The 16745-nt window shown below is 66.2% G+C and overlaps 2 protein-coding genes across 6 annotated transcripts; one reads left to right on the top strand and one right to left on the bottom strand.

Annotated features, from left to right (window-relative positions):
• Positions 1-268: 268 nt before the first annotated feature.
• Positions 269-5665, bottom strand: LOC148162476 (uncharacterized). 5 transcript variants are annotated; one of them, XM_088018931.1, is made up of 5 exons: positions 5252-5665; positions 4359-4529; positions 3240-3890; positions 2306-2578; positions 269-2193 (listed from the first exon to the last, which is right to left on the bottom strand). In XM_088018931.1, the coding sequence occupies exons 3-5, from the start codon at positions 3575-3577 to the stop codon at positions 1875-1877; spliced, it is 930 nt and encodes a 309-aa protein (XP_087875057.1). In that variant the 5' UTR covers positions 3578-3890; positions 4359-4529; positions 5252-5665; the 3' UTR covers positions 269-1874. The 5 variants fall into 5 exon arrangements, 3 of the variants coding, with proteins under 3 accessions (XP_087875057.1, XP_087875058.1, XP_087875059.1); XM_088018932.1 differs by having other exon boundaries at positions 4359-4524; XM_088018933.1 differs by having other exon boundaries at positions 4359-4524; positions 5350-5665.
• A 224-nt stretch (positions 5666-5889) lies between these two features.
• Positions 5890-16553, top strand: LOC148162475 (endoplasmic reticulum mannosyl-oligosaccharide 1,2-alpha-mannosidase-like). Its single transcript, XM_088018925.1, has 13 exons — positions 5890-6093; positions 6555-6663; positions 7343-7458; positions 8121-8275; positions 8562-8671; positions 9921-10106; positions 10786-10934; positions 11341-11529; positions 13315-13505; positions 14346-14466; positions 15066-15263; positions 15345-15476; positions 16257-16553. The coding sequence occupies exons 1-13, from the start codon at positions 5983-5985 to the stop codon at positions 16467-16469; spliced, it is 1980 nt and encodes a 659-aa protein (XP_087875051.1). The 5' UTR covers positions 5890-5982; the 3' UTR covers positions 16470-16553.
• Positions 16554-16745: the final 192 nt, after the last annotated feature.

Genomic DNA, 16745 nt, shown 5'->3' with positions numbered 1-16745 from the left:
TGGAACTTGGAAATCCTACAAGGATGTGTCTAGCAGTGGGTTTTGCTCATCCATCCTCCATGGCCTGAAACCAGGTTTTCAGCTACCAAATTTCTTCTGTTAGGCTCCAATGATTTTCTCTCTTCTACCTCCCTCTTCTTCTTCTTGCGTAATTGACCCCCAAGGCTTCCAAGTACAGCCTTTTTGACCAGCAGCGTAGCAGCACCCCTGGGGAGAAGTAAGAATTTCAGAACCCCAGGCTTCACCCCAGAACCCCAGAGTCAGAATCTGCATTTTTAAAAGGATTTATTTATTTGACAGAGATACAGCGAGAGAGGGAACACAAGCATGGGGAATGGGAGAGGGAGAAGCAGGGTTCCTGCGGAGCAAGGAGTCCGATGCGGGGCTCGATTCCAGGACCCTGGGATCATGATCTGAGCCAAACGCAGACGCCTAATGACTGAGCCACCCAGATACCGCCCAGAATCTGTGTTTTAAGAAATCTGCAGGTGGTCTGCCTGCGCTGTGATGGGGCTCTCAATCTTTTCTTTCGTGGTACCTTTCTGCCACCACCCCCCCCTTTTGTTTTTTGCTCCGTATTCTGGCAGATTTCCGTTACTTTGTCCTTCCAGATTAATTACCGAGATGTTGTCAGCAATCGTATTTTTAATATCCAAGAGCCTCTCTGGTTTGTCTTCTTTTATAGCAATCTGTTCTTATTTAGTAGATCCGATACCGCCTTGAATCTCTTAGGGCATTTAATCCCACTGATCCTGGATTCTGTTTGCAGAGGCACTGCTCTCCTTGCTTACGTGGGTCTCTCTCTTCCAGCTGCTGGCCTCCTTCACCCCCGAGGCAGCCTTGGTTGAACCCTCCCGGGTCAGGAAGAGTGGGCCAGGCTTTCCCAGGGGGCTGCTGGGCAGCTTGTCTGTTGGCCCCACGGTCTCTCCTGACTGGAAGGGCTGCAGGAGCTCTGGGGCAGCAGGAGGCTGCTGCCTGAGGCTGCACAGTCCCGAAATGCCGGGGCAAAGGGGAGTGGGGACATGGAGATAAGCTGCCAGGAAGGTCTTGCTGCCCAGCCGTGGGGAGTGTGGTCGGCACACAGCCCCAGCCAACAGCTCCTTCGGGGTCAGCCTCACCCGCAGAGAGCCAGGTCACACACACAGTCCCACCCTCCCAGACACCCAGGGAGTCCAGTGAAGGTACAAAAGCCCGACCAAGGCTCGGCAGGCTGCCACTGTGAGCTGACTCCCCCTCCCCGATCCACCCAGTGTTGAAGCCCAAGCCTGTCCTGTATCCCAAACTCCACCTCACAATCGGTTCAGGAGGACCCCAGCTGGCACGGCAGCTCCCTGGAGGGGTCTGGGAAAGTGGGCAGTAAGATGGGGCTTGGGGTCTGGGTCGGGCCCACCCGGCTAGCAGTGAGGATCCTTGCACTGGTGGGCACTGGAGTGGACAGCCCCTGGCCCAAGGCACCCGTGCAGCAGTCAAAGCTTGCACGGGGATGGATCAACTGATGGCTAGTGCTGAGCCCACTCCTCACGTTTGACAGGAAGATAATGAACACCTGGGGGCCAGGAGCAGGCCACGGAATGCCAGGCGGGACCCCCGGTCACTCACACAGACGACCTCATCCCCTGCAGGGGTGGTGCAAAGAGCCCAAGCCTTAGTACTCGGGACAACCGGACCTCAAGGGCTGTTAGCCTAAGCCAAGGCAGGCCTGTTGAGCCAGTGTCAGGGGCCGGGATGGGGAGCCTGGGGCTGCACACATAGGGTGGGGATGCCCCAAAAGCTTGACATCCAGACTCTTCTAAACCTTCCGAGCCTGCAGACACGGCCCCCACCCACCCCAAGGGAGACGACGCAGACGTTTCGCTTCCTCCCGAGATCATGTCTCAAGCACCTTCCCCTCTCTCCCCCATGAGGCCTTTGCGCCGGAGTCCAGCAGAGCCCAGCCTGTCAGGTTTGCACCTGGAGAAAAGAGACCCTGACTGAGAAGCCTCAGGATCCTGCCAGCAGCCGTGAGGGGAACAGGGGGCCAGGCTGTGGGAGCGGACGCTTGGGGCGTCTGGCGGGGGGGCCACAAGATCACCAGACAGGGAAGATCCTGCCCTTGGGAGATCTCTCCTGAGAGGCCGGATTCCAACCTTCAGAAGGACCCTGAGGACGGGGCTGGAGCTCGCCGGGAGCTGTGGGGCAGAGGCCACTGTGGTCCTGGCAGAAAGCAGTGAGAAGAAAGAGGCTCAGTGCAGCCGGGAGGGGGGATGGGTGGGAAGCCTGGACGCGAGGGCCACCAGCTCAGGTGGGGTCCCCGTGACCAGCTCACCGTACAGCGTAGGAAGCAACATGAGTGGGAAAAGGCACCACGTGGAGTGTGTGGCCCCAGGGGAGTCGAGCAGGCTGTAACTGAGCAAGGCCGCCATGCCAGTGGCAGGGCACTGGTGTCCTTGAGAAACAGCACCGGGGCCTGGCCGAGACACACCAGCGAGAGCAACCCCTGGCACAGAAGGATGTGGCTCTCCAGGACTCAGGGCAGGAATGGTCAGGAAATTTCCAAATTCCTAGACCTTCTGGAAGGATGACAGGTTCCAAGCTGAAACTGTAGAAAGAGAGAAGAGAACTGGAGGCCCCAACTGGGAGCTGGGACTCTCTCCCCATCTGCCTCAGGGTGCTCCCTTCACTGGTCCCTCAGTCAGAGGGGAGCCAGGATGTGCCCGGACACCACAGGGGCCCCCTCTCCCCCAGCAGCCAGCCAGGGCCCAGGTCAGGGGCCAGAGCCGCAGAACCACCCCTGCCCCGGGCTGCGGGGGGGTGAGGGGGGTGGTCAGCCGGCCCCGCTCCCCACGCTGTCGCCGAACAGCACGGCCCCGGGCTACAGGGGGAAGGGGGTCATTCGGCCCCACTCTGCACACCAGCCCTGGCCTGCACAACCTCCAGGCTCCGCCCGGGCCCCGCCTGCCTGGTGCTGGGACACGACTGGGCTGGGGTCCAGCACTTGGCTGCAGGCTGGGAACCCAGGACAGGCCCGGACTGAGCAGGGAGGACCTCACATTGTTGCAAGACGGTCACTGTGGCAACCAGCATGGTGACAATGGCTATCCACTGTGTCACACCACCGCAATGGTACAGGCCTGGCTGCAACTCCAGGGGTGAATTCCGGCCCCCACAAATCCTGGATGAAAACGAGGCCAGGGCTCTGCAGCTCTGACTCAATCCCAGAACTGCCAACCCTGGGGCCTGAGGGGCACGGACACGGGTACCTCCACCGGGGTGGGGCCCCTCCCATCACCGGCACCGAGGACAGAAATGACCCCAGGCTCCTGGGGACCAACGAGGGCTCCTTGTCTGCGCTCCAGGCTGTGGGGTCTGGGCGGGAGGCAGAGGTGTGGCGTCCTCGGTCAGAACAGAGGCCCCCCCGGAGGACCGATGGCACATCTAGCCCTACACGCACATCCGCTTGCTGAGGAGTGCCAGCCACTCGAGCTTTCCTGCAGATGCACAGATGAGGCAACGAGAGGGAGGGGGGCGGTGTCTCTCCCTCACAGGGCGCTGTGTCTAAGGTGGGGCCCCCTCCCTCCCTCTCTAGCAGCTGAACCATACCTGCGGTGAGGCTGGGGGAGGGTTCACAGCCCAGCCCCCCAACTTCCCACCACCCCCCTCCCGCACACAGCCTGCACACCTAAAGCTGGATCCCTCAAGTTCCCTCAGACGCCTCGGCTCCTCGGCCACGTCTGCGGTTGGTCCAGGCTGCTGAATTGTACGTGCTTCCCCCAAGAACCAGCAGCACCAACGCCAGTGGCCTCACGTGGTGGTTCATCAAGCTGAAATATAACCAGCCAGGGAGCTCCAGCCCTCGACCAGCTTGCCAGTAGCTTCCGACACATCTTGGTGCTCACGTCCTCCCGTGCTCTCTGGAGGGAGACACAGCCTCACCTATGGGTCCACGAGCCCTGCGCTGCACCCCCGCACCCTGACAGAGGCTGGGGGAAACCCGCAGGCCCAGGCCCTGAGCCCCTGCCTGGCCTTGCTGCTCCGGGCCCCCGTGCCTTCTTTTCCCTCCGGAAAGCAACAGAGGGGTGCCAACCTCCCCACTGACGTGGACAGCGGCATGAGTTGCAGCCTGCTGCCAAACCTGGCCACCTGCCACCTGCCCCCAGCCCCTCCACGGCAGCCCACACCCCCGTGCAAGCTGTGCTTTCCCCAGGGGGAGCACGTTCCCTGGACAGCGGGTTCACGTGCAGCTGATTCCCCCAGCAGCTTGCGGGGGGCGGGAGACCCGTCCACGCACCCTGACCTGGGCAAGAGGGCAGGGGAGGGCCACGCCCAAAGCCCAGGGGAGGACTTTGCTCCCACCCAGGTTCTGCCAGCCCTTTGCAAACCTCAGAGTTGAACCGTGTGCCTTAGGACCCTTATCCCAGCTGCTCCACAGGCAAGCAGAGGGCCCGGGACAGAGGAGGGTCCGCCAAGGTGGAGGTCCAGGTCCAGGGTCCTGCCCACAGCCGCTGCTCCTCACCGTCACAGCTGAGCAACCGTGAAACCTCTTTTCTACACTAGGTGGAAAAGACTCCTGAAGCAGCTTGCTTTGAAGGGCACGGTTTATTTTAGAGTAATTACAGCTTTGCATCAAGTTTCAAATATAGCACAGAGAGGTCCCCGGGGGCCCTTCACCGTGTCCCGAGGGACTGGCAGCTTACAAGATCGTGGGGCGCCACCAAACCAGGCACGTCGGGAGGGCCCCGGAGTGCTTTCTCACAGCTGTGCGTTCCTGTGCCTACTGGGCACTCAAGAGGCAGCACGGGCCCCTCCCCACAACGCTGTCTGTCCCTCGGGCTACCTTTAGAGCCTCTAAGCCCAGACAACCGATCACGACACCCCTGGCTTTTGAAAGACTGCCAAACTCTCTGATTTCCCACAGAATGGGGGTGGGGGTGGGGGGGAGGGCGGATTTCCAATAAACTCAAGAGGCCGTGATTGACCCCTGGCCTGGCGAGTGCACTTTCTGACCAGCACATGTCGTGGGAACGACGACCTGGAGTTCCCGGCTCTGTCCATGCAAGGGAACAAGAGTCCACACCCCGAGCCGCTCCGGCTCTGGGCTGTCCAGGAATCCCCTCGCGCTCCCGCCCAGCTCTTCGCCAGGGTCTCAGGGCGGCCTGAGACAACCCAGTGGGTCGGACACCCGGGGTGGGGGGGAGGACCCAGATCCTGCCCCCCGAGCCAGCGCTCCAAGGGAGGGCTCCTGCACTCTCAGCTTGGGAGGCTGGTGACTCACCCTCCCGGTCCCACCGTCTCCCTGCTAGCGGGACGTGCAGGGAAGGAGGCATTCGGGCAGGGCCGGCGCCACCAGCGGGGCTGGGTGTGCGGAGAGACCTGCGGCGGCGGTCTCTAGAAGGGAACGGGACGGGAGCGCACGAGGCTCTCTCTGGCGCAGGCTCCGACTAGCCAAGGTGCCGAGCAGGACGCGCACGCAGAAATGCTGCCGCCGGGACTGCGGGGCGGCGGGCTCACCCAAGGAGCCGGGCCCGCAGAGCGCCGCGCAGGGGCCGAGTTCGAGGTGCGGCGGCAGCAAGCTCCGGGCAGGGCCCGGAGCCGGGGAGACCTTCGGCGCTACGGGCCTGTTCCGCCCTTCCGCGCCTCCGCGGAGCGCCGGCCGGCCCCGGGGACACCGCCCCGGGCCCAGGCCAAGGCGGCGCGCCGGCGGGACAGCCGTGCGCAGGCGCGGGCGGGCAAGCGCTGAGGGCGTGCGGTCACGGTGCGGCCGTGCGCCGGCGCAGTGGTAAGTAAACACGCGCGCTGGGCCCGGGAGGGCGGGCGCAGGCGCAGTGGGGGGGTGAGGAGGGCGCGGCGCAGGCGCATTGGCCGCGCACGCGATGGGCGGGGTGTGGACGGCGCTGCGATGGCTGCCCGCGGGTGTGGGACCAGCGAAGCCCCCGGCCCCTCTCAGAGCCCGGCCTCCTGACGCCGCCAGTGGGCGGGGCCGCCCGGGCCGCCTCCGCCGCTGTCATGTATCCGACGCCGCCGCCGGCGCCGCATCGGGACTTCATCTCGGTGACGCTGAGCCTCGGCCAGAGCTACGACGGCAGCAAAAGCTGGCGGCGGCGCTCGTGCTGGAGGGTGAGGGTCCAGCCCGGGGTCCCGGGGTCCCGGGGTCCCGGGGTCGCGGGCCCAGGGGGCGATGGAGCCGGCCTGCCGCGGTCTCTGGGGCCCGAGCTCCGCGGGGTGGGGGCGGCGCGCGGCTTCCCGCGCTGAGAGCTGTCCCTCGGGGCGGCGAGGCGGGAGCCCAGCCTGTGCCCGCTCTGGAGTGTGCCCAGCGGTGTCGGGCTGCGGGGCGTCCGCGCCCCACTTCTGGGCAGGTGCGAGGTCCCGCCGGCGGCCGGAGCCGGCGCGCGCCGCGTGCGGGCATCTCTGCACTGCCCGTGCGGCGGCTCGCCCGTCGCTGGCGAGAGGGCAGCTCCCCCGGTGCCGAAACCGGGCTGGGGAGTTCCTGGTTGTCCCCTCTGCCCTGGCAGCGGTTGGAGAGGTTCCCGGTTGTGCCGCTTTCAGTCAGGAGCCTCATTCTCCGTGCTCCCCCTTAGAAATGGAAGCAGCTGTCGAGATTACAGCGGAACGCGATCCTCTTCTTGCTCACGCTTCTGCTGCTCTGTGGACTCGTGTCCTACATCAGCGTGGCTGACCCGTGGAGAGGTATCGGCTGCACGGGTGCCTTAACGTGATGTGTGTGTGTCACCGAGGGCTGACCGGGCAGAAGGGTCGGGCAGTCCACCTTAAAGGTCAACGGGTAGAGCGTTTTTATCCGCGTGGCCAGAACACGGATGAGAGTTTCCCCTTGTCCAGCTGCTCCCTTAGTGTCTGGTGTTAAGTCCCGGCATCTCCATCCCCTCTGCCTCGCAGAGAAGTTGAGGTCCTGAGGTCGCAAGCTCGGTCCAGATACACCCCGTGACCTTCCTCACACGTGCTCCCGTGTCTTTGGAAAGGCCCGGGCAGGGTTCCGGTGAGCGCGTAGAGAATCCTGGTGAATTTCTCTGTTAAGGTCCTGGCTGGCGTCCAGCAGGAAGGCTGAGGAGCCGCTGCAGGTGGCTCAAGCCAGTGGGCCGCTTGCTACCCTCCGTAGTCCCTGGAAGGGAAGAGCTTAAGGGCATGTATTTGTGGGGCGTGGGTTGGGGTCAAGGCCCAGAACTGCCAAGGGCTTTGAAAAAGGTGTGATTCCCTCTGGCCGTCCTTGGATTCGTTTCGGTGACCTTCCCCGGGTCTCACGACGTCCTTTCATAAGGAATCGTGCCTGCCTGGACGTGCTCTATGACACGCTTTGAATCTCCTCCGGGCTGTGTGGCCTGTTGGGGATCAAACCAGTTCTCTTGTTTAGCTGTGAACGGCCGGTCAGCAGAAGAGCGGAAGATGAGACCTGCGGATCCGCCCGTGCTGCCAGCTCCTCAGAAAGCAGATGCTAATCCAGAAAACTTCCCAGGGGTTTTACCTCAGGTACTTTGGATCAACTGCACGTGGGGTCGTCGCCGGGGTCCGACCCGCGGGCGTTTCAGAACAGTGTGTGGTGTTTCAAGCAGACGGGGAAGAATTCTTTCTCTCACCATCTGTGTGACCCTCTTCCGATCCCAAGGGGGCCTCCTTCCTGTCCTCTGGAGGAGGCGCCTCCTCCCGCCCGCCCTCCCTTGAGGACTGGCTGCTCCCGGGCCCCCGCCCTCCGTCCCTGGACCCGGCGCCCTTCCCTTGCCACGGCGTTCGAGGATGAAGTGCAGGAGTCCCGGGGCCCAGGCCCGCGAGAGTGTTCTCTCCGGCTCCATCCACGGGGACGTGTCCTGAACTTCTCTTGCTACCTTTAGGGACTGTGACAGTCTGGAAGCATCCCGGACCAGGAGTTTAACCCGCCATCCAGGGCCACGCCAGCCCGTTGGCGCAGTCTCCGTGGCGGTCGGTCGGGGCCAGGAGATGGCGAGTCAGGATCTCCTGGCCAAATCTGCGTGTTGTGATGAAAAACGAAAGGAATTTCCTCTGGGGCCGTGTGCTGCTAGCCAGTTCACACAGTCCGTGGGGTTGGGTCTGATAGGGGAGCGTCTCAGGGGAAAAGGAAGAGCAGCCCGCAGGCAACTGAAGTGTTTACACGGGTGACTCTTACTTTTATCTAGAAGCCGAAGAGGCATTTCCGACGGCGACCGCCCAACCTGCAGATTCGAGCCCCCGGTAAAGACTCCGAGGACCGGAGGCAGGACGACACCCAGCGGAGGGACGAGGCGGTGGGCGACGCTCGTCGAGAAGAGAACACGCAGAGAACAGTGGTCAGGTACGAGGAGCGCCAGAGGAGGCTGGACGTGCAGACACGCTGAGGCCCGCGTATCTGACGTTCTCTGAAAACCAAAGAGGAGGGGAATGAGCACGACTCTAGAGTACATCTTGCTTTCAAAGCAGGCAGGATCCAGAGCGGGACCCTGGTGGGGGCGGGCCCCGCCTTCTGCTTGGTCCTGCTCGGAGTGGAGGGCAGCAGGGAGGCCCGCCAGGTGGCGGGGACCTTGGGGCGTTTGCATCTCCGCCCTCAAGCTGGCTGATTGCTCTTCCTTCTCTCCCCGAAGCTGGAGGGGAGCGGTGATTGAGCCGCAGCCCGGCACCGAACTTCCTTCGAGAAAGGCAGAGGCCCCCCACAAGCCTTCCTCACAGGCCCCCAGGATTCAGAACCAAGCAGGTAAGGCCCTACCTGCACCCTGTGGGGCCTCACCTGGACATTCTGACGGAGAGGGTGTGCGGACGCCAGAGAGCCTGGGAGATGACGCGGGGCTCCTTGGTGGCCCGTCGCTGCAGCCACGGGCCGCCCGTGTGGGCAGGAAACTCGTTTCCCTGTTTCCCGGCCTGGGTCTGTGCCACGGGACGTGGCAGGGGGAGGGCGCCTGGGGAATGTGGAGACACAGCCGACCCCTCTGCGTCTCCACTCAGGCCGGACGGGCTCTCCCGGCAGGTCTGCGGCGTCTCGCGTGGTGGCACCCGTAGTGGAGGGCCTTCTGGGCATGGGTGCTCTGTAAGCCCCGTGCAGCCTGTCTGCTCCGGATCTCACGGTGCCCTCTGAGGTCACGCGCCGGTCGTATCCCCATCCCCCAGATCAGAGAACCAGGGTAGGCTTGTCACGGCCAAGGCCACGTGCCCGGTGGAGCGGGGCTCGCGCCAGCTCACCCAAGTCAGGGCCCAGGCTGTGGCCCTCTGGTCCCAGCTGCCGTTGCCTCCGAAGGAAGGGGGACGAGGGAGCCCGGCCCCGGGACGCGCGGCCCCGGGCACGTGGGGGAGACAGAGTGATCATGCGGCTTGGAGGACGCGTGTCGGAGCCGCGGCTATCGACACGGCTGGGCCTCAGACCACGCCGAGAGAACACGTGCGGTGCAGCCGTGGACGCGCACGGTTCTGTCCACGCGGTGACTGTAACTCGTGCCCCATCCTCCCAGGTGTGGAGGGCAGAGACCTTCTGCCCCGCATCAGTCACGAGGGCACCCCGGAAGGGCTACGTGGGGCTTCGGGTGCACCTGCTCCACGTTGTTTCCTCTTTGAAAACGCCCGGGGTGAGGAGGTGCGGCAGGGGCACCTGGAAGATGGGGCGCTCCCGTCCGGGTGAGCAGCAGCCGGCACGCTCGACAGTCCCGAAGCCAAAGGGCACGGTGCGGCCGTCGGGTGCTCACCGCATGGTCCCCGAGCCCCAGAGGGTCATGCCCGCCGGGCCCCTGGTGGAGGCGGACGAGAGACCGTGCTGTCCTCGCAGGCCTCGGCGGCCTCGCCGCCTTGGCAGACGTGTCCAGCCGTGAGGACCCGACCTTCGGCACCATCGACTGCTGCCCCTACGCTGGACAAGGGCGCCCCCTCACCGTGCCCCATTCAGCTTGGGGCTGCACAGGGGCCCTGTGGGAACCCTGACCGGGGCCGGTCCCGGTGACCTGCTCTCTTCCTTCCAGCTTCCCCGAACGAGCGTCAGAGGGCCGTGATCGATGCCTTCCGCCACGCATGGGCCGGATACCGCAAGTTCGCCTGGGGCCACGACGAGCTGAAACCCGTGTCCAGGTCCTTCAGCGAGTGGTTTGGCCTGGGCCTGACGCTGATTGACGCCCTGGATACCATGTGGATTTTAGGTCTGAGAAAAGGTACCTGCTCGTTCCCTAGCACACGGCCAAGTTCTCGGGTGACTCTAGGGCGAGCGAGCGAGCGAGCGAGCCGTGAGCGGGAGGGCGTAAACGCTGTCGTTTCCCTCGGGCGCGCTCTCCCTTCGCGTGGGTGACGGCAGCGGGCGTGCTGGGCCTGGGCAGTTGCTTTGCCGCTTGACGTCGGGCGCCCAGGGGGACGCTCAGGACACCCGCTGCGGACGTGGGCCGCGGCGTCCAGGGGCGGTTCCAGCCGGATCCTCTGTTGCAGCCGGAAGGGGCTCTGTGGCGGGAGGTGGCACGGGATCCGGTAGGCTCTCGGTGCCCCGGGTCTCTCCCTCACGGCCTCCTTACGCCTCGCAGGTCGGGTGGCTTGGAGATCGCGGGTGTTTGGTTGTTTCTGAATTGATAAAGTCCGTTTTCCCGCTAAATTACTCACGCGGCCCTTTGTACCGCGGTGTTCCACCGTCGGCCGCCTGTGGTCTCGAGCGCACGCCGCCGGCTCCCTTTTCTCTGTGCGCGTGGGGACGCGACGGCTCCTTCCCCGGCTGCAGGACACGACGCGGCGAGCCTGCGGGAGAAAGAGCGACACGAGAATGCAGGGGGCCTCCCGAGCGAGAGGTCACGGGGGCGCACTAGGACCACTGACCCGCTCCCCTCCCCACACTCTTCCGTGCCACAGAGTTTGAAGAGGCCAGGAAGTGGGTGTCTAAGAAGCTGCGGTTTCAGAAAGACGTGGACGTCAACCTGTTTGAGAGCACGATCCGCATCCTGGGCGGGCTTCTGAGCGCCTACCACCTGTCCGGGGACGACCTCTTCCTGAAGAAGGCCGTGAGTGTCCCGGCGCCAAGGGGACTCACGCCTGCGGGGAGAGCAGTCCCGAGCGAGCGTGAGCGTGCGAGCGGTTGTCGCTGGGCTCCCGGGACTCGGGGAGGGCAGGGGAGGGGGCTGTCAGTTCCCAGTTCTCCGTGCTCCCATCCCTTTGAGCCTGGTTTCCGCGCGTGTGCGGGAGCGGGCATCGCGCCGCCTGTGGGCACCGCGACTTGCAGGGACCCTCTCTCGGAAATCCTCGAGGCCAGCTCGGTTTGGCTGCCGTGGAGTGTAGAGGCCACGGGAAGCCAGCAAAGTCCCGTGTCCACGTGACCGGATGGAGGTGGGGGACGGGCTGGCGTCGTGGAACGGAGGCGAGGCTGCCGTGCGGCAGGGAGCCTTGATTCCTCGCTGTGTCGTGTATCAGGAGGATTTTGGGAATCGGCTCATGCCTGCGTTCCAGACGCCCTCCAAGATCCCCTACTCCGACGTGAACATCGGCACCGGGGCCGCCCACCCGCCCCGCTGGACCTCGGACAGCACGGTGGCCGAGGTCACAAGCATTCAGCTGGAGTTCCGGGAGCTCTCGCGCCTCACGGGCAGTAGGAAGTTTCAGGTACGGAGGGGCCGGGCCGTTGGCCGGGAGTGCGGCCGGCTCGCCACAGGAGGTACGGGCTCGCGTGCGGGTCGACCCTGGGCCGCCCCGAGACCCCCCTCTCGTTTCCTTTCTCGTTGCCCGTTTCTCTTCGGCAGATCCCGCTTTCTCAGTGAGAACAGAGGCCGGGGCGTCGAGGCGGCGTCTGGGGGCCGAGTCCCCGCCCGGCCCTGCCCTGCTGGAGGCCCGTGTCCTCAGGGTGCCAGCCAACGGCCTCCCACATGCTGCGGGGTTGGGGGCGGCGGGGGGGCAGTGGCGGCCGCACCCGGGGGGGGGGGTGGGTGCAAACGAGGGAGCCGCGCTTTGGTGTTTCTCGCTCGATCGCTGTGGTTGGCCATTCTTGTCGGTGCGTCCTCGGCCCCATTCTGCCGTGCCGCGGTCCTCGTGGGGGAGCGTCTGGGCTCGGCACAGCGTGCCGGCTGCTCTCCTCTCTTTGGAAAGCACCGGGTCGTGATTCAGATAAGATCATGGCTCCTCGCGTGTACCCGGCACCGCGTTCCCCGGGCGTGGCCGTTGGTGCACTCTGTCGCCACGACGACGGGGTCCCCTTCAGCAGTAGGCCCGCGCCCCTGACGCTCCCTTCCGTGCGTGTGTGGGCCTGGGGGGGCGGGGGGGCCTTCTCTGTTGCGAACATCCCGCGTGGTGGGGTCGTGTGCCTCGGGCCACCCGCGTCCGGCTCGTTCGCGGCAGGTGAGGTTTTCCTCCGCGTGGAAGGCGCCCACGGCATCCCTCTGTGCCACGGCACGTGTCCACGCATCCCTTCTCAACGACCGGCGGCCGCCCGCTGGGCTTGGGTCCGCCGTGGGGGTCATGAGAGGGCGCTCCCACGAGCAGGGTCGTGCCACGCTCAGCCTCCGGTTCTTCCACGGCGGCCGGCGCGTGGTCAGTCGGTCAGCCTTCAGTGACGACTGTCGTGTCGGGCGCTTGAGGGTGCCTCGCTGCGATTTGATTTCTGTACCGATGACGCGCGGCGTTCCCCGAATGCTTGCCGGCCCTGCGCGTGTGTCCTGGGCAGTGAGGTGCGTGCAGGCCCCTCCCCGCCTGTGGACGGCGTGGTGGTCTTCCCGTCCTTGGCTCCTAGTCCAGCAGCTCAGCACGTGTGCGCCTGCTCCTGAGGCGTCAGCCAGGCACCCGCCCGATGCCGGGGGACCAGAGAAGACTCTGGGTGTGGGTGTGGGCGTGCGCATCAGGTCGAGCCCAGGAAACGGCTCCCTGCGCGGGGTCCTGAGCGCGGTGACAGGATGCGCACAGAGCGGTGGAGCCCAGATGCCGGTGCCGCCCAGCCCGGGCAGTGAGCTCGGACGAGCTGAGGCGGGTTGGGTCTTGAAGGGTGCACAGGAGCTCACCGGGGGGGATGAGCCGCGAGCCCGAGCGTGGAAGCAGCCCTGCCTGCCTTTCCTCCAGCAAGTGGGAGCACCCGGCCGCACCTGGGCAGGAGGTCGTGGGCACCAGGGCTGTGGTTTTCAGACACGGTCCCCCGTCCTGAGGATGAGTCGGGCCCGGTCATCGGGCCGCCCCTCAAGGCGGCCACGCGTGAGGCCTCCGGACCGGGTCGCCGCGGGGCCTGGGCCCGTCTCAGAAGCCTCTATCGGGCAGCTGGGGTGGGGGATGCCGCAGGCCGGGACGCCGGCCTGCTCTCTCCTCCGCGGGGAGCAGATCCGTCACATGGGGGCGAGCCAACGCAGCCCCTCTCTGCAGCTTGCCCGCCCCCCTCGCTCACCCCCGCTCTCCCCTCGTGTGCCCCAGGAGGCTGCGGAGGAGGTGACGAGGCGCGTCCACTCGCTGTCCGGGAAGAAGGACGGGCTGGTGCCCATGTTCATCAACACGCACAGCGGCCTCTTCACGCACATGGGCGTGTTCACGTTGGGCGCCAGGGCCGACAGCTACTACGAGTACCTGCTGAAGCAGTGGATCCAGGGCGGAAAGAAGGAGACCCAGTGAGGCCGGTTTCTGCTGCGTTGGGGCGGGGTCCCTGCGGCTCCCCTGGTGCTGGGGTCTCGGTCAGGCGGCCGCAGCTGTGCGGGGCCCGCACTCGGCCCCTCCGCGGGGGATGCGTTTCTTCCAAGCACAGCCCATGTGCCGAGGAGCAGGGGACCTGGCCGGTCGCTGAGCCCCATGGCCCTTCTGTGCCAGGCAGGGCCCGGGGTCCGGGCCGGGCCGAGGGGCCCCCAGCTCACCAGCTGAGCGGTGCCCCCCCGGGGTTGTGGAGGCCACCGTGTGCACGTGCTCCCCGGCAGAAGGCGGCCAGGAACACCTGGGCCTCCCGCGCTTACTGTCGGACGCTTAGAACACGAGCTTTCCCGGAGGGCGGCGCGATTCGTAGCTGCGTCCCACGGTGTGGAAGACAGAGCTCACCCTTGTGAGGGAACAGGAAATCCCCGAAATCTCGAGCCTAGTGGTGACCGCCCCCCAGAACCCCCGGGGGCAGCTCCGGGCCGACCCCTGCGGGCAGGGACAAGGGTGTCACGCCTGGGGAGCCTGTGGGGTCGTCGGGGTCCTGGGGCTCTGCAGAGGCTAGGCTTGGGTGGCCCCTCGGGGCAGGTTGAGAGGAGCGACCCTCCGTGGGAGCAGAAGGCACAGCCCTATGCCCCACGCTGCAGCCGGCTGCGAGCCTCCCCCTCCGGGCTGGCCCGGCGCCACCCCAGACGGGGCCAGGCCTCTCGGCCACTAGCGTGTACGTGACAGCTCACGGCCGTGCGGCCCCTCCTGGGTGACCCGGGCGGGGGGGACCGTGCGCCCACCTCGCTGGAGCTGACGGGGCCTGCCGCTCTGCCCAGGTTAGTGGAAGACTACCTCGAAGCCATCGAGGGAATCAAGAGGCACCTGCTGCGCAGGTCTGAGCCCAGGAAGCTCACCTTCGTGGGGGAGCTCGCCCACGGCCGCTTCAGCGCCAAGATGGTGAGCGTGTGCACGAGCCAGGTGGGGTGTCGGGGGCGGGGGGCTTCAGCACCCTCCCGCGTGTCCTGAACCGCGACGGATTTGTGAGTCAGGACGTCGCAGAGAGCGATGAAATTCTGGCCGTGGCGTGTGCGGCTGGGCTGCGTGGCCTGGGTTGTCCCCACGACGGCAGGGGGAGCTGAGGGGGAGACCCAGCTGGGTCTGCGACGGGCCCCTGGCCGCTCCCCCGGGGTCCCGGCTCCCCGCCTCCCAGGGACCCTCCCTCTCCCCTCTGCCCTGGTCTCCTGCCACCGGGACCGCGGTGCCCCATCGGTGTTGTGGGGTCGGGCGGAGGGTCGGGGGGGAGGCCCCGGTCAGCATCTGCTCTCCCGGGAGGGGCAGGGGGTATCCTGCCACCAGCTTCTCCCCTGCTCCCGTTGAGCCCCAAGTGCTGGGCCTGTAGTTGAGTCACTTGCCCGAGTGGACCTGAGGCGTCCCCGCTCGGGCCCGTGGACTCCTGGGGACGTGGGAGGCCCGAGACAGCGCTGGAGCCGGTGCTGCCGCCCCCCGCCCCGTGCGGCCACAAACTCAGCGGTGGTGAGGACACGCTCTGATTTCAGGACCACCTGGTGTGCTTCCTGCCAGGGACGCTGGCTCTGGGCGCCCACCACGGCCTGCCCGCTGACCACATGGAGCTGGCCCGGGCGCTCATGGACACCTGCTACCAGATGAACCGTCAGATGGAGACGGGGCTGAGCCCCGAAATTGTGCACTTCAACCTGTACCCTCAGAGCGACCAGAAGGATGTGCAGGTCAAGGTGAGCCGGGGCCGGGCTCTGGTCGGGGGGGGGGGGCGCCGGGGGCCTCGCCTGAGCTCAGCCCGTGTTCCCCCGTCCCAGCCCGCCGACAGGCACAATCTGCTGCGGCCCGAGACGGTGGAGAGCTTGTTCTACCTGTACCGCCTCACGGGGGACCCCAAATACCAGGACTGGGGCTGGCAGATCCTGCAGAGCTTCAACGCGTACGCACGGGTGAGCCGCCTGCCCGCCGCCTGGTCGGCGTCCCGGCTCCTCACTGGCCACCTCGCCCCGGGCCGCGGGGATGGGGGTGGGGGCGCAGGCTCGCCGTGGCCTCGGGAGTTCGGGGCACGTGGGGGCCGGGGTGTCCCTTGGTCGCGTCTCGAAGGACCAGGCTCTGTGGGGAGAGCCCCTGCCGTGGCCCCATGCGCACGGGGCGCATCCTTCCCGGATCCTCCGTGTGGCCGGGGCAGCCCTTCTCCGCCCCGGGATGACCTCGGGGCCGCCGCTCCCCAGACGGCGCCATGACCTGGCACTGCCCCCACCGTGCTCGGGGCCCTGCCGCCCGTCCTGCCGCCGGGGCCGTGGCTCTGAGGAGGTCACGCCCTGTCCAGGGCCCGCCACCCACCCTGGCAGAGCCAGAACCTGACCTCTGCCCTGTGGTGTGTGAGGCGGTGGGGTCTGGACTCCTCAGGTGATCTCGGGGCCTTCGGGAGGCGGCCCCTGGGTTTCGGAGGCGGCGCTTTCCATCAGGGCAGCTGAGGGGGGCTGGCCCCTCTGAGGGGGTGTCTTGAGGAACTGTGGCTGACCTCCAGGGGGGCCAGTCCCCTGGTACACCTTGGGGTCACCCCCGCCCCCAGGCCCTGCCCTGGGCCGCACGCGCGTGCCCCGGTGAGGCAGAGAGACTTGGGGAGGGGGCCGTCTGGCTGCCGGGCCCGCACGCCGAGGGCCGAGCCCGGCGTGGGGAGCCGGCTGTGTCTGCAGCCATGACCCCGCGGTCTCGGCTTCGTGCAGGTCCCCTCGGGCGGCTACTCGTCCATCAGCAACGTCCAGGACCCCCTCAATCCCCAGCCCAGGGACAAGATGGAGAGCTTCTTTCTGGGGGAGACGCTCAAGTACCTGTATCTGCTCTTCTCCGACGACCCAGACCTGCTCAGCCTGGACGCCTACGTGTTCAACACCGAGGCTCACCCCTTGCCCATCTGGGTCCCGCCTAGGGGGGCCTGACGCCGCTGTGGGCAGTGCCTCGGACGTGACCCATCCTTGCTGTGATTCATGGTTTCCCGTCCACTGGAGGAGGCTTCTTCCTTCTTCCTGTGAATCTTGAATCGTGTTTACATTCCGAATACCCGACCAGCTTCGCCGGCCGGTGCCCGGGCTTCGTGGTGGTCCCTCGTGCCTGGTCGTCAGCCGGGGCTGCGCTGGGTCCCCCACATAGTGTTCAGAGACGAGAGCTGAAGGGACAGCCCGACATGCGGCTCAGCCTGGGATCAGAGCCTGCGA

The sequence above is a fragment of the Eumetopias jubatus genome, unplaced genomic scaffold (assembly GCF_037043125.1).
Source record: "Eumetopias jubatus isolate StellerSeaLion01/CBP00866 unplaced genomic scaffold, mEumJub1_p1.0 scaffold_15, whole genome shotgun sequence".
Taxonomy (NCBI): Eukaryota; Metazoa; Chordata; class Mammalia; order Carnivora; family Otariidae; genus Eumetopias; species Eumetopias jubatus.
Note: the sequence above shows the minus strand (reverse complement) of the source record. Positions and strands in the feature narration are given on the sequence as shown.

What these genes read in the sequence shown, in the direction of transcription:
- LOC148162476 (XM_088018931.1), bottom strand. Translation starts at nt 3,577, where the DNA reads ATGGTTCAGCTGCTAGAGAGGGAGGGAGGGGGCCCCACCTTAGACACA. An exon ending in GGGGCCCCACCCCGGTGGAG is followed by an intron (nt 2,579 to 3,239) that starts GTACCCGTGTCC and finishes CTCTTTCTACAG; the next exon opens with TTTCAGCTTGGAACCTGTCA. An exon ending in GTTGCTTCCTACGCTGTACG is followed by an intron (nt 2,194 to 2,305) that starts GTGAGCTGGTCA and finishes GCTTTCTGCCAG; the next exon opens with GACCACAGTGGCCTCTGCCC.
- LOC148162475 (XM_088018925.1), top strand. Translation starts at nt 5,983, where the DNA reads ATGTATCCGACGCCGCCGCCGGCGCCGCATCGGGACTTCATCTCGGTG. An exon ending in GGCGGCGCTCGTGCTGGAGG is followed by an intron (nt 6,094 to 6,554) that starts GTGAGGGTCCAG and finishes GCTCCCCCTTAG; the next exon opens with AAATGGAAGCAGCTGTCGAG. An exon ending in GATTTTAGGTCTGAGAAAAG is followed by an intron (nt 10,107 to 10,785) that starts GTACCTGCTCGT and finishes TCCGTGCCACAG; the next exon opens with AGTTTGAAGAGGCCAGGAAG.